Below are 20,642 nucleotides of genomic sequence, written 5' to 3' on the forward strand. Positions count from 1 at the left end.
CCGGGCCGCCCGCCCTCGCCCGGTCCCCGGAGCCTGCGAGCGGAGCCGAGGCTGAGGGGCGCTCCCTGCAGCACATGCTGCGCGCCATAGCGGAGGAGCGCGGCCGACTCAGCCTGCGCCGCGAGGTCTGCGGGCTCGGTGAGTGCAGCCGGGCCGGGATCTGGGATCTGCGGGCTCGGTGAGTGGGGCCGAGATTTGGGCGCCGGGGTCAGTGGCCTGTGTGAGTGGGGTTGGCCGGGCTGCGAGCCTCGTTGGGAAGGTGCGCGCTTCCATGGACCGCGCGTCTGGGCCTCCCTTGGTCTCAGAATCTACGTCCCCGCGCCCGGACCTCCCACTGCTGGGGTCTCTGCTCCCAAGGCCGCGTCCTGTATTTTTCTGCTTCCATGGTCGTTCGTTGTCCCTCTCTGAGTGTGCGTCTGGTCTCCTCTTTTAGTTTCTGCCCTGGCTTTCACCCTCCATCCCCGAGGGTTTCTGTCCTCTTCTTCCCCCAGGAAGCCCTCCTGGGAGCCTCGGTTCCGTGTGGGTGCAGATTCTGGGAAACCTTTAGCCTGACCCAGCAAGGCTAACCTTCTTGCCCAGCTGGCCCCTGCGCCTGGCTCATACAGAGGCCTTTGTCCTCCCAAACCTCACGTTCCCTCCTGTCTCCCTGTCCATGGACTACTGGAGAACCTGTTGGGCCTTGCCCTCTCTGGGTAGGGGGCGGATTCTGCTCCTGGGATGGGGTGAGGATTCCTCATATTGGTGAGAGGGCCTGGCTGCAAGGTGGGGGTGGGTCTCCGTGCTTGACTAGGTGTGAGGTAATGGTGACTGAGTGCTGCAAGGGAGGAGCCCCCTCCCCTGCAGCCGCTGGTTTGTCACTTCTCCATGAAAAGACCCCTCCCTTCTCCGTGCCAGGAATGACTTCATACCACACTGTCAGCCATCCTGCCCTACCCCGCCCCCCAGGATCTGATAACCCTGCTGACTTGTGAATGCCAGTCTTTGAGATTCCCCCAGTCCCTCCCTCCTTCATTCATCTGTTGGGGAAACTGAGTCCTAAAGAGGGGACTTGTTCCTCCTGAGGTCAAACCAGGGTGTGGGTCCCCAAGCTGTCCTGGCCCTTTGGCAGGCCCCACCCTGCTGTCTAGGCTGAGAAAAGGAGACAGTGGAATGTCTTTTTGTAGGAGATGGGGCTGGAGGTTTCCTGAAGTAGGGTCCCTGGGGTGGGGGTGGGGGGGTGGACGACTTACAAGGTAGGAATGGTAGAGGGCATTAGTGTCGTGGGTCTTTTGTCTGAAGAGCAGTAATCAGAGGACCCTCACTCCTTCATTAAGCACCTACTGTGTGCTGGGCTGCAGGCCAGCTGACCAGGCCCACCTGTCACCTGGGACAGAATAGCTGAGATGGAAGGGATCTAAGAGGCCATCTGCTTCAGGCCCTCAGCCCTGTTAGCTTTGCTTCCTAGTTTCCACATGCCTCTCACCCTTGGTAGAGCTCCGGCCTACAAGGCACCCCCAGGACCTTTCTTGGGGCTAGGATGTCCTGAAGTTCAGATAGACAAGTGACTTGCCTAGGGACAGTCAGCCCGCCTGGGATGACCTCTCCCTGGCTAGGATGGCCTCTGGTCATTCTGACACCAAACCAGCCTTCCCCTTTCACCATGAAGGGTCCCCCACCCCCAGCCAGGCCTTGCTACACCCACTGCTCTATCCCCAGGAAGGAGAGCCCTCCATAGCAGTAGTAGGCCGGGGGCAGACCCTGGTGGTCACATGATAAAACTGCCAGGCTCTTTAGTACCATTTCCGGTGGTCTCCTCTCTTGGCTCCCAGTCCCTCCCCAGAGGAGGGAATAACTGTGGTGCTCAGAAGAAACAGGCTGCTTTTCTGTTTTCAAATCTACCCCCTACTTGTTCCCACCCTGAAGCCACATACCTTCACCCTCAGTGGGAAGTCTTCCTTCCCTCCCCAGGCCAACTGTCCCTGATGGTGGAGATGGCATTGTCCTTGTGGGAGGGTGTCATCCTGTCTGAGGTCCCTTGACGGCCAGGTCCTGTACAGACAGCAGATGGAAGGTGTTGATGGTCAAGCATGTTGGAATATCACTTCTGAGAAGGGCTTTGTTAGCCTCGCTTTCATTTTTCAGAGGAAAGATGGCGCAGAGAGAGAGGCAAGCTTAGTAGGGACCTCGTGCCCAGAGTGGAATTAGGAGTCACAGGCTGGCCCGAGCGCCCGCTGCAGCCATTAAACCTGCTCCGTGTGTGAAGTCAGGGTCACGTGCATGTGTACTTGTCAGCTGCAACACCTGAGGAACCTGTACCTGCCACATCCGTGAACTGATTCCAATGCCCTGGTTTTGCTGGTGGTGGTTTACTGAAAGCTTATGACGCTCTGTCTGTGCTGTCTCTTCTCCATGGTTCTGAAGGTGGAGGGAGGTGCTGGACTCCAGCAAGTCCCCTTCTGTCCTGACACCACCTGTACACACAGCACCTCCTCCTCTGACCCCGCCCACCAGTGCGAGGACCACCTACTGCTGTCGTAGTGTTTCTGAGACTCTTTATTTATGGTAGCAATATGTGGTTGCTGAGTGTGTCGATTCCAACTCATAGCAACCCTGAATAGAGTTTCTGAGGAGCGACTGGTGAGTTTGAACCACCGGCCTTGTGGTCCAGCACATTAACCTTCCACGCCATACCATGACTCCGTAGCAACATATAGACAATAAAACATTTGCCACGTCAACTGTTTTTACATGTGTACCCCGGCCACCCCAGCCACATTCCCCATGTTGTACAGCCATCTCCATATCCGAATCTTTTTTGCCTTTCCCTTTTTTAATTTGTAGTAAAGTTTCCAATGGTTCATCCCAATAAGAACTAAGTGTTCATTGTTTACCTGCCACGACTGGGAATCTTTATAGCACCAGACAGTTTCATCTTTCTCCCATGGAGTGGCTGGTGGGTTCAAACCATTGACCCAGCAGCCCAGTGCCTAACCCAGAGCGCCACCAGGACTCCTTCAAGAGCAAGGTCAGAACCCCCAAGTAAAAGGGTCCAGTCCTCCAGACAGCCAAGTCTGTCCTAAACCTCAGACGCCGGCCTCGACCCCCTCAGTGTACTGTCACTTCTGACAAATTCTTGATCCACACAGATGCCCGCCTTAAGCTGGGAGTCTCCAGGGCCCCCCTTCTCTCTTCTGACCCATCACTCCTTTGGGCTCAGTAATTCTCCAGGACAACTCCCAGGTCTCAGGAAACCGTTGCATGGGAAGTGTAGTTTTATGACAGCTGGAGAGATTCAGATGAATAGACTCAGAGGACTATGAAGGAACCGGCAGCCGGGATGAGTTCTGGAGTGTCCCCAACAGTCTCAAGGCTGTCCCTTCCCATGCGCATCTGTGTGTCACCATCAGGAACCTCTCAGAGCTCCGTGTCCAGAGCTTCCCCATTTACCTTGTTGTTGTTAGGTGCCGACAAGCCACTTCCTACTCATAGAGGCCTGTGCACAATGGAACGAAACAGCGTCCAGGCCTGCACCACCCTCACGTTGCTATAATTCAGCCCATTGTTGCTGTTTCTATGCCAGTCCATCTCGTGAAGGGTCTTCTGCTTTCTGACTGACCCCTCCACTTGGCCAAGCATCATGTCCTTCTCCAGAGACTGGCCCCTTCTGATACCATGTCCAAAGTACGTGAGATGAAGTGTGATTAAACTCAGCCTCCAGTCCCCTCCCCCAGGTCTGGCTTGTAGCCCTTAGTGAGTGGGTCTTTCTGACTGGCCAGCCCTCACCCAGGAGCCCCCTCATTAGTATAACCTGCTAGTGAGGTGTACTCTAGGTAATGAAGATGCCAATCCCTGGGAACCTGGAACAAAGACCCAATTCTTTGGGTAACGTTCATTGTGAAGTGAAAAAAACACTGGGAGGTGTTAGTGTCCACCACAGGAGGACCGAGGCGTTTGATCACGACTCCACTGCTAACTCCAGGTGGCCTGTAACCATGATGGCTGGCTTCTGTGGGCTTTCGGAGCCTTTGAGGTGGGAAGAACTGGCAGCCAGTGCCTAGATGTGGTGCAGACATCTGGAGCAGAGGCGGGCAAGCTTGACCTTTCCTTCCAGGCTTGGGCTTACACCTGGGCCCTGGAGGTCAGCCCGCACATGCTGTGGTTCAGGCTGTTTCAACAGGGTGGCACGTGGTGGTGTTTGGACACCCTGCTCAGCACAGGTTCAAGGCTTAGTGATGGTGGAGTCTGCGGCATGGCACTTTTCTCTTAGACCAGGGATGAGGAGCGTTTTTTCAGACAAGGGCCATTTGGATATTTATAACATCATTTGTGGGCCATACAGAATTATCAGCTTAAAAATTAGTTGCTGTATTTGGTCCAACATTTAATTAACTCGCCCCTTGGAAACCCTATGGAGGGTCGCTATGGGTCGGAATCGACTCGTCAGCACTTAACAACAACAACGGTGTGATGAAGGAGTCCTGGTGGGCACTGTGGGTTAATGCGCTGGACTGAAAAGTTGGTTTAAACTGCAAGGTTGGCAGTTCAAACTCACCAGCCGCTCCTTGGGAACCCATTGTATGGGGTTGATATGGGTCAGAACCGACTCAATAGCACTTAACAACTACAGCCATGTGATGGAGTCCCGGTGTGACACTGCAGGTTAATGCGCCGGACTGCAAGGTTGGTTTGAATTGCAAGGTCAGCAGTTCAAGCTCACCAGCCGCTTCTCGGAAACCCTATACAGGGTTGCTATGAGTTGGAACAAAGTCGATGGCATTTAACAACAACAACACTGTGATGGCTGGAATTGCGGTTACCTTGACAGGACCAGACCAAATGATTTTGAGGGCTGGACATTCCATACCCCTGTCCTAGACCTTGCCTTTCTGGGCATTTTCAAGTGCCCTCCACCTGTAGCTAATGAACAAGGGTGATGAATAAGGAAGACCAAGGAAGAAGTGACACCTCTGAATTTTGTGGTGTTGTCAAATCCTTGAAACTACCAGGAGAACATGCACATTCATCTTGGAAGAAGTTCAGCCAGAATGTTCATTAGAAGGGAGGAAGGTGAGATTTGGGCTCACATTGTCTGGAGGTGATATCAGGAGGGACCAGTCCCTGGAGAAGGGCATCGTGTTTGGTGAAGTAGAAGGTCAGAGAAAAAGAGGAAGACCTTCAGTGACATGGAGTGACGCAATGGGTTCACACAGCAACGGTTGTGAGGACAGAGTTTACTTCTGTTGTACAGGGGGCTGCTATGAGTCAGAGCTGACTCAGTGGCACCTAATAACAATAGGGGATCCCCCTCTGTCTGGGGTACTGAGGGAAAAGGAGTGTGTTGCATTCATTGATTCTTTTTATCCCGGAAATTGTTATCCCTCGAGACAGGTATTGTTTGCTCATCTCCTGGTCTGGAGGAGACAGTGGTGTCCAGGGGACGTAGTATGCCCCCGTCACATGACTGGTCAGGGGCAGAGTGTACAGACAAACTCTGAACTGCTCAGCTCTGCACAGGGTCGAAGCTGAGCCGACAAGTCCAGGTCTACATGGCGGCCTGGCACAGGTGGATGTAGAGGAGTGAGCGCGTGGCCAGAGGGGCACAGAGAAGGGAGCCCTTGGAGGCCGTGAGGTGGGGCGTGACCTGGGCAGAAGAGGACAGCAGTGCTTTGGAGGAAACTAGGGAAGAAGCCCTGTCTCAGAGGGCCAGGTGTGGGGCACTCTGTAGGTGTTGGACTTGTTGAGTGACCTGCCTTGGGACTTGGCACAGTGCCTGCTGCCTGACCTCCATGGCCTGCCTTCTACAGGGCTGGGGTCTACAGTCTGCTGAGCAACCCAGGTGACTTGGCCAGGTGGCAAAGCCGGGCTCCCAGCTGAGGGGCAGACTGCCTTCCTGGGAGCCTTTCCTCAGTGCTTAGTGCCTACTGGGTGTCAGGTGCCTGGTGCCACCTTGTGAGGCCCAGCATAGCCGCCACAGGGGGATGTCTGTGAGAAGTGTGCATGGGTGCATCACCCCTCAGGGCTCTGAGATTCCTTTGGAACAGGGACAGCAGACCCCCTGGGTCACTGGGCTGTGAGAAACGTTACCGCCACAGCGTCCTCCACCATTGTGCAGAGTGAATGAATGATGTGTGCGAACAGCGTGGACAGAATGGAGCCGGGCTCACCTGTTCCTCCTGCAGCTGGTAGTGACTGGGGAGGAGACTAAGCACCTGGCCCAGTGCTGGCACATGGGATTATGGGTACACACCTGTCTCTGAGGTCACGCTGTTTGGCGGTCACCAGGGATGGGCCCCTCGGGACCTGCATGAGCCCTTGACCTGCAGGCAGGCAGGGCTGTTCCGGACCAGTGTGGTCAGGAGGAAGTGTGACTGTTTGGGGAGCAGTGGCAGTGGTAACTTTCAGTTCCTCGGCCTATTTTTAAGGACCGTGGGTTCCGGCCTCTGCCTGCTTCTGGGGCTGGGACCATCTGAGGCCAGCTGGCCTCTGTCACGGTTCGTCGGAGATGGGTCTGCCCTTGTTGAGCAGGCTGAGGAATCTGGACCTCAGACTTTAAAAAGACAGGTAGAGGGTCATTCAGCGAAAGCAGCCTGGGGGGTGGGTCTCCGCTTCACCTCACCCCCCTGAGTTGAGATTCCGGCCTTAGGAATCTCTGGGGGCACAACGGTCAGGTAGTCAGCGGTACCAACAGCTCCGTGAGAGAAGGACCTGCCCGTGTTCTATGGAGATGACCACCTAGGAAACCCCGTTGGGGGCGGGCAGTTCTACTCTGCCACATGGGGCGGCCCCCTCGCCAACAACAACTCCAGCCTCAGACCTGAGCCAGGCTGGGCTCCCCAGAGAACAGGGCCAGGGCCCCCACAGGAAGACACTGTTGAGTGGTGGGACAGGGCTTCAAACCAAACCAAACCCACAAATGCCAAACCCGATGCTATGGAGTCGCTTCTGATTCAGACTCACAGCGACTTTTAGGACAGAGTAGACCGGTCATCTTTACGAAGCAGGCTGCCTTTCTCCCGCGGAGCTGCTGGTGAGCTTGGATCACCGGCCTTTCCGTTAGCAGCCGAGTGCTTAACAGCTGTGCCATGAGCGCTGACGTTAGGTACCGTTGTCAGTTACATCAGAGCGGAACCCTGGCCGGTTCCATGTCACCCTCACCGTTGTTCTGTTTAAACCCTCTGTTGCTGCCACTGTGTCAGTTACCTCATTGAGGACCTTTCTGTTTCTCGATGACCTCTACTTTGTTGTTGTTCGGTGCTGCTGAGTGGGTCCCAACTCATAGTGACCCTGTGCTCAACAGGAGGAAACACCACCCGGTCGGTCCTGCGCCGTCCTCAGTCCTTGCTACGTGTGAGCCCACTGTAGCAGCCATTGTGCCAATCCATTTCATCGGGGGTCTACTTTTTTGCTGGCCCTCCAGGAGCTCTGATAGCGTAGTGGTTATGATTGGACTGCAAGCCACAAGGTCAGCAGTTCGAAACTACCAGCTATTCTGCGGAAGAAAGATGTGGCTCTCCGGAAACCCTGTACAGGGTCGCTATGAGTCGGAACCGACTCCACAGCACATAACCACCACCACCACCACTTTACTAAGCATGATGTCCTTCTCCAAGGATCAGTCCCTCCTGATAACGTGTCCAAAGTATGAGAGACCAAGGCTCGCCGTCCTGGCTTCCAAGGAACAATCAGCTCTATCTCGATCTTCCAAAACAGATGTGTCCCTTCTCCTGGCACTCCATGCTATCCTCGGTATCTTTTGCCGACACCTTAATACAAGTGCATCAATTCTCCAGTCTTTCTTAGCTGTTGTCCCACTTTGACATGCATATGTTCTTGTTAAGTACCATTGAGTCGGTTCTGATTCATAACAACCCTGTGTAGGGATTCTGAGGAGCGGCTGGTGGGTTTGAACCGCTGGCCTTGTGGTTTACCAGTCCAGTGCTTATCCTACAATACCACACCAGGACTCCACATCAGATGAAGTGATGAAAAATGTAAGACCAAGCCAGCTGCCATGGAACCGACTCTGCCTCCTGGCAACCCTGTGTGTCACAGTAGAACCATGCTCCATACGGTTCCCCCCAAGGACTGATGTTTTGAAAGTAGAACACCAAGCTTTTCTTCCGAGGTACCTCTGGATGGACTTGAACCTCTAACCTTCTGGTAAGCAGCCAAGTACATAGAAGTTTGTACTACCTGGGGACTCCTTATAAGCCTTAAGCAGGAGCGTTTCCACAGGTGCTACAGCAGAGACAGAAGGCGTAGGACTACTGCTCTGTCAGTTACCACCCCACCCCCTATTGTGAAGGAAAGAGCCAGCCTCCGAGGGGACTTTGCACCCACTGCCCCATCACTCAGCTCTCTAGTTTTTCTGGGAGCTAAGACTTGCCCTGAGTTACGCAGCTGTGTCCACACAGTTGACTGTGTTGCTGGTGGGCTGAGCTGGTCCACACAGTTCGTGTCCTTTGGCGTCTCTCTCTCAGCACGCAGTCTGAGGTCACCCATGGTGTACACGGGGTAACACTTGAGTCCACTCCTCCATGCACTTTTTGACGCCCCCTCGCCCCTTGTGTGTGTGTATCTATAGTCATCAGGTTGATTCCGAATCAGTAACCCTATATATAGGGTGTCCGAGCTGCTCCTTAGGTGTCTGAGACTAAATCTTTATGGGGACAACTGGTGGGTTCCAAGGAGCAACTGGTGGGTTTGAACCACCAACCTGGCATTTTTCAGCGCAGTACTGTGTCACCAGGGCTCCGTATATAATGTGTGTGTTTTGTTTTCGCCGCACTTTCACATCCAGTGAAGACTTGGTGAAGTGAAAAGGAAGGAGGCTGGGTTTTTACATTTTCCATTTCTGTCTTGTAGGTGGAAGCGTTATTATTTTTCGTGCAAAACACCCTTGCGCATCGATGTTCTTTGAATCTTGGGAACTGCTTTTTCACACGACAATACGTAGGATGGAGAGTAAGAAAGGCAGAACACAAAGGGACTTGTGGCCAGTGTGTGTCACCTGTGCAACCAAAGCCCAGCTCTAGAATGTGCCCCTCTTCCCCCCTGCACCTCCCGAGCCCACACACCCGGGGTGCAGATGCAGAGCGGCCCTGGGTCTGCACTGCTGCTTCTGGCCCTTTCTATCCCATTGCTTCCTGGGCACCTTGATGACAACCCACGCCCACACAACCTCATTGCTGTCGTGGGCCGTCAAGTTGATTCAGACTCATAGCAACCCTGTATAAGGTTTCCAGGGAGCGGCTGGTGGGTTTGAACCATCAACCTTGCAGTTAACTGTCTAGTGCTTATCCTACAGCGCCACACCAGGACCTTGCTGCCCATTAAATTCTTACCTCGCCTTAAGTTTGTGTTCGTGTATATTAGGGGCTCTGTAGGATCAGCACCCAACTGCTAACTACAAGGTTGACTGTTCAAACCCACCCTGTTCCTTGGGAACCCTATACAGGGTCACAATGAGTCAGAAGTGACGGCACATAATGGCAACAGCAGTAAGTGTGTGTTAAGGGAAGCATGGTGGCTCTGTAGTTTCTGAGACTGTACAGCAAACATGTACAGTCTCAGAAACCCTAGGCAGGGTCGCTGTGTCGAAACGGACTCAAGGGCATTAACAACAACAATATACCCTAAGGAGCCCTGGCAGTGCGGTACTGGAAGCACTCGGTTGTTAACTTAAAGATCTGCCCTGCTGTCTGTGAAGATTTACAGCCCAGGAAGCCCTGTGGGGCACCTCTGCTCTGACAAGAGCTGAGTCAGTCGGCTCGATGGCAGTGGGTGGTGTAGGAGTTCTCATCTGCCAGGTCCTCTGTCCTCCCCGGGTGTCCACTACTGACTGTGTCTTGCCCGGGCTGGCCTTGCTGACCATTCATTCTGGGTCTCCCTGCTGCTTCTCCCGTTTACTGCTCCCCTCTACCAAGAATGCCCCTTCTCAGTCCTCAGCTCCCAGCCACCTGGGCCTTTCCTGACAGTGCCTGCTCCCCACGGCTGCTGTCCTGTGATGCTGCCCACAACCCACTCTGTGTAGGGCGTCCTGTCTCACTGTGCTGAGCTGTCCTTGGGGACTTGGACTGCCTGAGAGCCCCTGTGATTCTGCCCACTCTGCTGAGCTGTCCTCGGTGCTGTGGAACACGGGCGGGAGGTGAAGAGGTAGTCAGTCCTCAGGGGTGTAGTCAGAGGTGGGGGAGGGTAATTTACATTAGAGTCATTACTGCAGATCTCTGGTCCTTAGTTTCTGTGGGCAGAATTGGACAGACCATTTGGGCAATCAGAGATGGGTGCTGTGCAAGGGGCAGTCTTGGCAGGCCCTCTGCCTCTGGCCCCCAGTTCCTTCTTTTGGAAAGAGGAAGGAAGACTGACCGGGACCACCCATCCCACTACACGACCCGTGCCCACTGGACCCGAGCAGGGCCGGTCACCTGCACTCCACAGTGGTCTCTGCTGAGTGTTCGTGGGCTGAATGAAATGAATGAAAGAGACAAAGATGCAGACGCAGCTGTCTCCTCCTCCAACACACAAAAAGGGAAATAAGCAGTCTGTCTCCACCCCGCCCCTGACCCGTGACCACACACTGGGGCTGTAGCTCCTCTGTGAACTGCCCCATCTCCCCCGGCTGTCTGTCGGAGGCAGGAGGCTTTTCTCACTGGTCCCCACAGTGTGTGTGATGGCTGGTGAGGGACTGGGAGGCCCCAAGTCCCTGCACCAGCCTGCATCAGGACTGCTGAGCCAAGCTTCGGCCCTGGTGAGGTCATCTGTATTCAGTGGCCTTGAAAGACGGCTCTCAGTGTCCCTGGAGGGCTGGCAGGCTGGCCACCACACCACCTCTGCCTGGGGCCTGCCGGCAGCCCCAGGGGGACGGCTGTGCCTTCACTGCTGGCTGGTGACAGTGTCCACTCGGGGATCCCTAGCAGCCCAGCCCTGGCGGCTGTGGCCCACTGCCTCACACATATCCCCCGTACACCTGCATGTCTTCCAGGGCAGGCCTTTTGCGCCCTTCTTTTCTCACGGCTCTGCCCTGGTCTACCACATGAGGAAGGACAACCCTCCTTTTCACCAGGACTGCCAGCCAGTTCAATCCGGTTCAGTCGTGGCCAGTGCCATGAAATCAGAGCAGGCCTGAATTTGCAAAACATGGGGTTTCCCAGAGCACTAACAGGAACAGGGAACATCACATATCAAAGTCCTGGAATGGGAGAAGAGGAGGAGTGAACCCTTTCAGGAGCCTGATGGTGAGGGACTCAGATTTCTGGCAGGACCGTGGAGAGCGACACACACATTCTGAGGGGTGAGGTCTGCCTGCCATCTTTGAGCCGGGCAGCATTTTCCCCATGGTGTTAATTAAGAGATGTGGTTGCCATGGTAGCGTTTATTCAGGCCTTCTTTTTCTAAGAGGGAGATTAGGTTTCTTCCTGTTCCATTATCGGTCTGAGTCCACTTTGTTGGCCATGACTGCCCCTGGAAGGACCAGTTTGAAACCCTGGTTCTCATGTTGAGGGACATCTTGGAAGAAGTGATAGTGAAAAAGGGAAGTGAAAGAGAAGAGAGTCCTGGGAGTAAAACATTTGAAAAGGAAGTCATGGAACAGAAGGCAGGGCACTGAGGTCCAGGTCTGAGGTCCAGGGCTACATGTTGGGATTGTTTGAATTCCAGTAGGAGGAGCCTGGGCAGCACCAAAGGCAGAACAGACTGAAGTGCTCCATTGCCCACTGGCATCTGTCCAGTGCCCAGAGGTGCCCCTGAGCGCCTCATTTTGTGCAGCATGTGACCTGCTGGGATTCGGCACCTTGTCAACAGCGGCCTGAGCCTGCAGGGAACCAGGCAGGCACAGTCCCTTGGCCGTGGCTCACAGCTTGAGTGCATTAATGGTGCAGCTGTGTGTCTGCTTCCCCACTTAGAGCCTGGCCTCGCTGACCCGAGTGTGAAGAAGTGGCTGGTCAAGGAGCCCATGGGCCTGAGCACATTTACTGTTAGCGTGTCCCTCAAGGAAAGCAACTCCCTGTGTGTAAGTGTACCATCCTGTGATGCGGGAAGGTAGCCCACCATTATTTCAAACATCAGCAGGACCACCCCTGGTGGACAGGTGTCAGCAGAGCTTCCAGACTAAGAGATTAGAAAGACAGACCTGGTTATACACTTGTAAAAGTCAGCCAGTGAGAACCCTGTAGATTGCAACAGAACACGATGCTGGGAGATGAGCCTCCGAGGCTGGAAGGGTCGCGAAATGCACAGCGGCAGTCACAGTAGGCTCAAGCAGGACAAGATAGTGTTACATTTTGTTATGCACGGGGTCCCCTTAAGCCAGAGCCAACTGGACAACCACTAACAACTGGTAAAGTAAGGTGTGTGGACACGGAACATCTCTTCCAGTTCTGGCCCAAGGTTCTAGCCATCGGTGACTTGTCTCAAGCCACGTGGCACAATGGGGGTGGGAGAGGGCACCCAGACAGTGGTGTGGACTGGGGTCACCAGGTCACAGCTCCTGGCTGGGACTAGATGCTTTGTGTGAGCATCTGGGGACACTTGAGCAATGACTCAGACCTGTGCCTTGCAGGATGTCACGGGTGTTGTGAGGTGGTGGCAGCCAAGAACCTCCATTCCAGAACCACCCTCAAGCCTGTGGAATGGACCATCTAGTCCGTGCCGGCTGTGAGTCGGATGATGAGTCAGGAGCGTGGCAGAGTTGGAGCTGGCAGCTAGAGCTCCTTTGTTTTTTTTTTTTCTGGATCGTTTTGCCCAGGGAAAATTGAAATGACTGGAAGAGAGTTTGTGGGGAGTGGAATGGCAGGCAGTGTTGGATGCTGGTCCCTGGTTCGAGGGGGTGATTTTGCAGGAAGAGCTGCTCTGTAAACAGGGAACTCACGGTATTGCTTATTGGTCCAGTGGGGAGGGTTTTTGTTTTATGTTGAGGTGTAATCCATACTGAAGGCTGTGGTCTTTGATTTCTTTAATAGGGGCTTCAAGTCCTCTTTTCTTTCAGCAAGTGAGGCTGTGTCATCTGCATATTTCAGGTGGTTTAGGATACTGCAATTGACTATGCTGAGGCTTTCGACTGTGTGGATCATAACAAACTATGGGTAACATTGCAAAGAATAGGAATTCCAGAACCTTTCATTGTGCTCCCGTTGAATCTGTACATAGACCAAGAGGCAGTCGTCCGAACAGAACAAGGAGACACCGAATGGTTTAAACTCAGGAAAGGTGTGCACCAGGGTTGTGTCCCTTCCCCACACTCGCTCAGTGTGTATGCTGACTAAATAATCCGGGAAGCTGGACTATATGAAGAAGAATGCGGCATCAGGATTGGAGGAAGACTCATTCGTGGCCTCCTCCCTGTTGGCACTGAACTGCTAACCTCCAGGTCGGTGGCTCAAGTCCACCAGTGGCTCCTTGGGAGAACGAGGAAGCTATCTGCCCCTGTGCAGATTCACAGTCTCCGAAACTCTGTAGAGAGACACTGTGAGCCAGTACCACTCGATGACGGTGGCTTTGAGTTTTCTTGGTTTTCAGTGGGAGATGGCTTCCCTTCTGGCTGAGATGATGCGAGCAGACCTGTCCCCACCCCAGCGCCCTCTGTATTGGGATTGCTCACATAGGAGGCATCTTGTCTGACCAGTTCTCCTGCCCAGGATCTCCTCAGGGCAGCCAGGCCTGCAGCTGCTTCCCAGGCTCTTTGTCTTTGTGACCCAAGGGGTGGCTGTCCTCAGGGGAGGAGCCCTGAGAGGAACCATTGCTGAAAGGGCCTATTGAGGGGTCACAGAGGCCTATTCATCCCCAAGAGGCCCTGGCTGACCTTCCACCTTGGGGGGGTAGCCAGGCCTCACAGAATCTGTTGCTGAGGGCCGTGTGCTCAGGGGGACTTCCAGGCTAGGGCATGGAGCACTCTGTCCCTTCTCCGTCTCTAGTTCCCACACAGTGTCCCCTTCATGGGCTGCCCTCCTTGTCTCAATGCTGGCCCCTTCTGTGGTCTACTTGACTCGGTTTTCATGGAGATCTCAGGGAACCTCATGATGCCCTAGATGAGGACCAGCATCCAGAGAACTCCGAGTGCAGTTAGTCCTGGTTGCTACTGTCCCTTCTGTCTCCGTTCTTGTGGATGACTCTGTCTCTTCCTGGGACTCAGGAGGTGGGCTGCACTGGGTTTGCTCCTGCCGCTAAGGAGCGGACACAGGACACATGAAGAAGTGTGGACGGTGGGCTCCCTCCTGGTCAGGTTTCCTGGACCGGCTCAGCACAGGACTGTAGGTATAACTCGTCCCTGTAAACACACGCTGAACTGTGTGCAAGGCGGGAAAAATGGAATTCCACCATAGCTCTGCATTTATATTCTTGTTTGTATTTTTGAGAGTTATTTTGAATTTTGTTTTGTTGTTGTCGAGAATATACACAGCAAAACGTACACCAGTTCAAGAGTTTCTACACGGATACATTTTCAACATTAACTCCACCTCTCTGAACACTTACCAAGGAGCCCTGGTGGCTCTGTAGGCTAAGCACTGGACTGCTAACCACATGGTTGGCAGCTCAAGCAGATGAGGCTATCTGTTCCCATAAAGCTTAACAGCCTCGGAAGCCCTCTGTTGTTACGTGTCTTCGAGTCAGTTTCTGTTCATAGCGACTCTGCTTAGGTTTCCAAGGAGTGGCTTTGGGTTAGTGGTCCTACAGCACCACACTTAGAACTCCCAGAAACCAGGGTTGCTAAGACTTGAATTGACTTAAGGGTAGTTAGTTTTTGAGCAGCAACCACTGAGGGCGTTTCGGTGTAGTTCCTTTCTGGCTTTTTTCTTAGACATTTTCTTAAAAACAATTTCCTTCCTTCAAGCCTGTTATGTATAATTCTTGTAGCCTCTTTTTTTGTTTTTGAACTTGTTATCGTAAACATTTCCCCAGTGACAGCATCGCTGTTAAAAACCCTTTTGTTATTTTCTGAATAGATAAGCATGCTCGGGGTACCAAATTCAAAAGGTATCAGAAGATTTCTAATGAAAAACAAACCCGAGTCTCCTTTCTCTTCCTTGGTTTCTCCATATGATACTACTGATATGATTGTTGTAGAAATTACAGTCATGATCGAAAATGCCATCAGAATGTAAGCAATGGAATAGTGATTGCTAACACACTGGGTGTTTAATCAGGGCCTGGTTCGAGGGACGTCACATGAAACAATTTAAACTCGCTGACCCTGAGAGGTCGAAACTGTCATCACTACAATTGTACAAATCGGAATGTAGGCCCTAAGAAGTTTGGAATCTGCTCGAGGACCCTGGCCAAACCTGAGGGAGCTGGGATTGGCCCCCGGGACTGACTGTTTAGTTTCTGTGTGCTCCAGCTGCACACCCCAAGCCTGTCCTGGCAGGGATCTGTTGTGCATGACAAATGTATATGTCATTGTCAAGATGGCACCGTGAAGGCATCGGACCACCTCTAACTTCAGCAAAGGGAAGGAGAATCCTTAGCAGCATTAACCTGCCACTCTCCAACCTTCCTCCCAGATTGTCATCAACCATCCCATCCCTCCACTTCCTGCTTCTCTGTGGGTTCGATCACTCACTGTAGTGACCGCCCAGCACTCAGCCCATACTCACAGTTGTGGGGTTTATTAGGGAAGCAGCAGGCTACAGTTCAGGATCAGGAAAGACTTGGGAGACAGTTGTTTGGTCAAGGCAGCCTCTTTCTGGCCCCCAGTCCCCTGCTCAGGCAAATATCACAAAACTCTTTAGGGCCACCAGTAAGTGCCTGGAGGCAGCCAGTCCACTAGCAAACCTCCTGCCCAGAGGTTCTCACCTGTCCCCCTCCACGAGGAAGCCCACCATGTCACGCGCCACATCGTCATCTTCAGGTCCAGCTGCTGTTTCCGGACCGGGTCTGGGAAGTTCTCCCTCAGTGCAGGACCTTGGCTTCGTAGGACTGCCCCACTTCCAACTCTTCTTTCTTGATGGTAGTGAGGTTCCCCTTTTCACCTCAAGGATGGCCTGGTGGGATGGCAAACCTGACCAAACTCCTCGTTAGGATTTCACACATTTTGTTTGCATGGTCCCACTTGAACCATAAGACTGGCAGTTCAAGCTCACTAGCTGCTCCTTGGAAACCCTATACAGAGTCGCTATGTGTTGGAACTGACTGTACGGCACTTAAAAACAACCCCCCCCCCCCAAAGGTGCCATGCCCCTTAGATACATTATAAACAAGCCATCCAATCCCCTTGGTGGGCCACAAGTATGTCATTTGCATAGTCCACCTAGACATTTGGTTGGAGTTACAAAGGAGTCCTGGTGTGGCACTGTGGGCTATTGCATGACTGCAAAGTCATTTGAACTGCAAGATCGGTGGTTCAAGCTCACTAGCTGCTTCTTGGAAACCCTACACAGGGTCACTATGGGTTGGAATCGAATCGACGTTACTTAACAACAACAACAAAAAGACTGTGGCAGAAAGGGCCATATTAAGAAATTCACTGCACCGCAGGTCACCCCCACACACACACCCTAAGCCACCCCCATGCCCCCGTTGGTCCTTTATACATGCAGGATTAACTGCGCCTCCTCTGGAGTCCTGGTGTGGTGGTGTGGGTTGATGCGCTGCTCCTTGGAAACCCTATAAAGGGTCGCTATGGGTTGGAACCGACTTTGACGGCAATTACCAACAACCTAATCATTTTACCAGTCTAAAGTGGTCATTAACAATGAATCATTCGGAAGGCCAAAGCCTCCTAAGGGTGAGGTTACTCAGTTACTGACCATTCTGCCCATCTGAGCTGACCAGCTTCTCAGAAAGCTTCCCCCTTCTGGTAAACTGAACGGAAGGGGGTGCTGCTTCCTTGTTCTGAGCTTTAGGAGGTCTCAGCCACTGTGCCCCTCCCTCCTAGCCCACCCTTTCACAGCTGCTGCTCCTACAATTAGTTTTCACAAACACACTTAACCATGTTAACAATCATTACTCACCGCTGCTGAATCCTCTAATTGCAGCAGCAGATTCCCCCACCAGACCATCAGAAGAGGGAGCTAGCCGTTCATTGGGAGTTCCCCCTTGTCACCTTTACTTTGAGACTAAACACACCCATGAACTGTGTAAGTCAGCCCTCCCCCCATTTTAGACAGTCCCTATTAAAATGTATAAGTCAGCCCCTTCATACCTTTACACCCCCTCCCCCCATTTTAGACAGTCCCTATTAAAATGTGTAAGTCAGCCCTTTCATACCTTTACACCCCCCCCATTTTAGACAGTCCCTATTAAAATGTGTAAGTCAGCCCTCCCCCCATTTCAGACAGTCCCTATTAAAATGTGTAAGTCAGCCCCTTCATACCTTTACAACCCCTCCCATTTTAGACAGTCCCTGTAAAAAAGTGTAAGTCAGCCAGCCCTCCCCCCATTTTAGACAGTCCCTATAAAAATGTGTATGTCAGCCCTTCATACCTTTATACCCTCTCCCCACATTTTAGTCCCTATGAAACCAGCACTCTGACAAGCACTTGCCTCGATTGATCTGGAAAACCTTCTGTTCTGGTTGGACCTTTGGTGCTTCTGCGTCCATGAGCAAAGTCCAGTGAAGCGACCTCAATCTGTACCAGCTCGTGGGGTTAAACATCTTTCTTTTCATTCTTCCAGGTTCCGGTCAGTTCATCCTTAGACCCTGTGGGCTCGGACAGTTGGGTACCAGCTGTAGGCACAGGAGCCCACACACACTTTAGACAGCCAGCCCTTTCCTTCCTACCCTCCGGGGGCCAGGTCAACAGGTGCCAATGGAGCGTGTCAAGCTCAGCCTGACTCTGGTTCCAGTGGGTCTTCCTTTACCACCCCTTCTTCCTGCCTTCTGAGTTGATCCCTGGGCACATGCTGCTCATTGAGCTCGGATGTTGGTTGGTCTAAGGAAGTGTGGACTTCCCTGGTGGCATTCAGCTTCTAGGCCCGCCTGGAGTTTGGCTGAAAGTTGAGCCGCAGGCTTGAAGGTATCTAAGGGGCATAGTCTCAGGGTCCTGCCAGTGTCTATCAGACCGACAAGACTGCTCTTTTCTGTGACTTTGAGTTTTATTCCACACTTCTCTCCCACTCTATTCAGAACCTCCTAGTGCGATCCCTTTCAGAGTGGTCAGCAGTGGGAGCCGGGCACTGGTAGTTCTGGTGTCAGGGTTGTGGAAGCTGAGGTCCACGTGGCACAGTAGTCCTTTAGACTAACAGTTTCCTTACATCTTTGATTTCCTTAAAATATATACTATACTGTGGGTGTGTGCGTGCGTGTAGCCCCAGTGGAGCTGTGGGGTAAACATTGGGCTGCTAACTGCAAGATCAACAGTTCAAACCCATCAGCCACTCTGAAGAATAAAGATAAACTGTTTATTCCTATAAAGATTTAGTCTCAGAAACCCTATATAGAGTCACCCATATGAGTTGTAATCAACTTGACAGCAGTGAGTTTGATTTAATAGGTGTGTGTGTGTGTGTGTGCGCACGCGCGCAGGAAAAGTTCACCAGCCCGTATTGTAGGGAAAGCAAAGTTAAACAAAACAGGTTGTATATATTTTTGTTGTTGGGTACCATCAAGTCAGTACTGACTCATAGCGACCTTATGAACAGAATGAAACACTGCCCGATCCTGGGCCAGCCTCACTACTGTTGCTACGCTTGAGCCCATTGATGGTGCCTCTTGGCAAATCCATCTCGCTGAGGGTCTTCCTCTTTTTCTCTGACCCTCCACCTTACCAAACATGATTCCCTTCTCCAGCGATTGGCCCCTCCTGACAATATGTCCGAAGTATGAGAGACGAAGTTTGGCCATCCTGGCCTCCAAGGAGCATTCTGGCTTCACTTCTTCCAACTGTTGTATGTATTAGTAGCAAATGCTATGAAGGAAAATAAGACAGGATGTGAGCTCAGGAATGTTGGGATCAGGTTTGCAGTCCGACTTTGGGTGGTTTGGGACCAGGATGTTTGAGTACAGAGCCTAGAAAGAAGTCAGGAAGTGGGCTCAGTGGCTGTTAGGTCAGACACAAGGAACAAGTGCCAAGGCCCTGGACCATGAGGGTGCCTGGTGGGTTCCAGGAATAGCAACGAGGCTGGAGGGGAGTGAGGACATGGGGGAGAGGGGGCTGCTGAGGTGGGAAGGGTGACCAGGGGCAAATTGTCCTGTGCCTTAGAGGCTGTGTGGCAATATGAGCATCTCCTCCAATGTAAGGAGCCATTGGGAGTCTTCTTTAGTGAATGACAAGCGCTGGGTCCTGTTGTAACACATACGTTGGCAGTAGTGCTGCCGGGCGAAGGGAGCAGCATAGAGAACAGTGCGGGAGCCACGTCAGTAGTGTAGCCACGCGTCGGTGGCAGATCAATACGCCACAGTTTCTGAGAAGGGGTTGGATGCGTCTGTTTGAAGATCAAAACAAGTGAGAGAGTTGAACAAATCTCCGTTTGAGACAAATCTCTACTCTCTGAACAGAATTTCAAAATGGTCATGGAATCCAGACTTTCTGGAGCCATGGAAACTGCATGAACCCCCAAAATGAATGCCCTTTAAGTCTGAAGACAAAAATAGCCTCTGAAGTCTTATTTAAACCAACAGTGTGGTTTCGTTGTTGTGAAGTACCATTGAGTTGGTTCCGACTCACAGTGACCTTGTACAGGGTTTCTGAGGCTGTAAATCTTTGCAAGAGTAGAAAGCTTCATTTTTCTCCCGTAGAGGAGCTTTTGGCCTCAAACCGCTGACCATGTGGCTTGTAGTCCAGTGCTTATCCTACAGAGTTACTGCACTCCTGAACCAAATAATTGTTGTTGTTAAGTGCTGTTGCGTTGGTTTCCACTCATAAGAGACCCTGTGTAGGGTTCCCAAGGGGCAGCTAGTGGGTTTGAACCACCAAACTTGTGGTTAGCAATACAGTGCTGGTCCTACAGCGCCACAAGACTCCAACCAAATAATGATGGTGGTGGTGGTGGTTGTGTGCCACCAAGTCAGTATTCAGCTTAGCGACCCTGCATGAGGTTTCCAAGACTAAATCTTGACAGGAGCAGAAAGCCTCATCTTTCTCACATGGAACGACTGGTAGATTCGAACTACTGACCTTGAGATTAGCAGCTCAGCCCGGAGGCTATATGGTACCAGGGCTTCTTGCCACCAAATACTAGTCTGACTTAATTAGTAAAGAATGCCTGCCTTGAACTTTGTGCTTCTGTAAGAACTTTCTACATGGGATCAGTTTGACAAGAGCAACTCGAAGGCTACATGGGAAACTTAGGATGAGTTCATGTTACTGAAGGAGGAACATCTCCCCCAAAAAGGGTCAGAATGGGGGTGGTACAATTTGATTTCGTGTATGTTTTGCTGTGCATATTTTCAACAGCTAATAATAAAATAACTAAAAGAAAAAGGTGTTCCTGATGAGACCCTAGCTAGAAGTGATGTAAGATGGGGAGCATTTTGTTGGTTGGTTTCTTGCAGGGTAAATATTGTGTTTGCTATGATACTTTGGGTTGCAAGTGGTAGAAACCCAACTCATAGTAAATTAGAGGAAAGAGGGACATTTGTTGGCAATCTGAGCAGGGGTTGAAAATCTGACCTCAGGACGAATGGTGTTATTAGCTGCTGTCACTCAGCCCCTGACTCCTGGAAACCCCATACACAAATTAGGACAGTTGGTTTGTATTGACGCTATTGGTTGATAGACATACCGGCAGTT

The 20,642-nt window shown here is 52.2% G+C and overlaps 1 protein-coding gene across 1 annotated transcript in view; it reads left to right on the forward strand.

The window, feature by feature from the left end:
- The first annotated feature begins 74 nt into the window (after positions 1-74).
- The window catches only part of KIAA0930 (KIAA0930 ortholog), a 44,334-nt gene continuing 23,766 nt past the window's right edge, over positions 75-20,642 (forward strand). Inside the window, exon 1 of the mRNA XM_006866834.1 lies at positions 75-138. Within this exon, the coding sequence (XP_006866896.1) occupies positions 75-138 (64 nt within the window). The remainder of the gene's footprint in view (positions 139-20,642) is intronic.

Source organism: Chrysochloris asiatica, unplaced genomic scaffold (genome assembly GCF_000296735.1).
Source record: "Chrysochloris asiatica unplaced genomic scaffold, ChrAsi1.0 scaffold00097, whole genome shotgun sequence".
NCBI lineage: Eukaryota > Metazoa > Chordata > Mammalia > Afrosoricida > Chrysochloridae > Chrysochloris > Chrysochloris asiatica.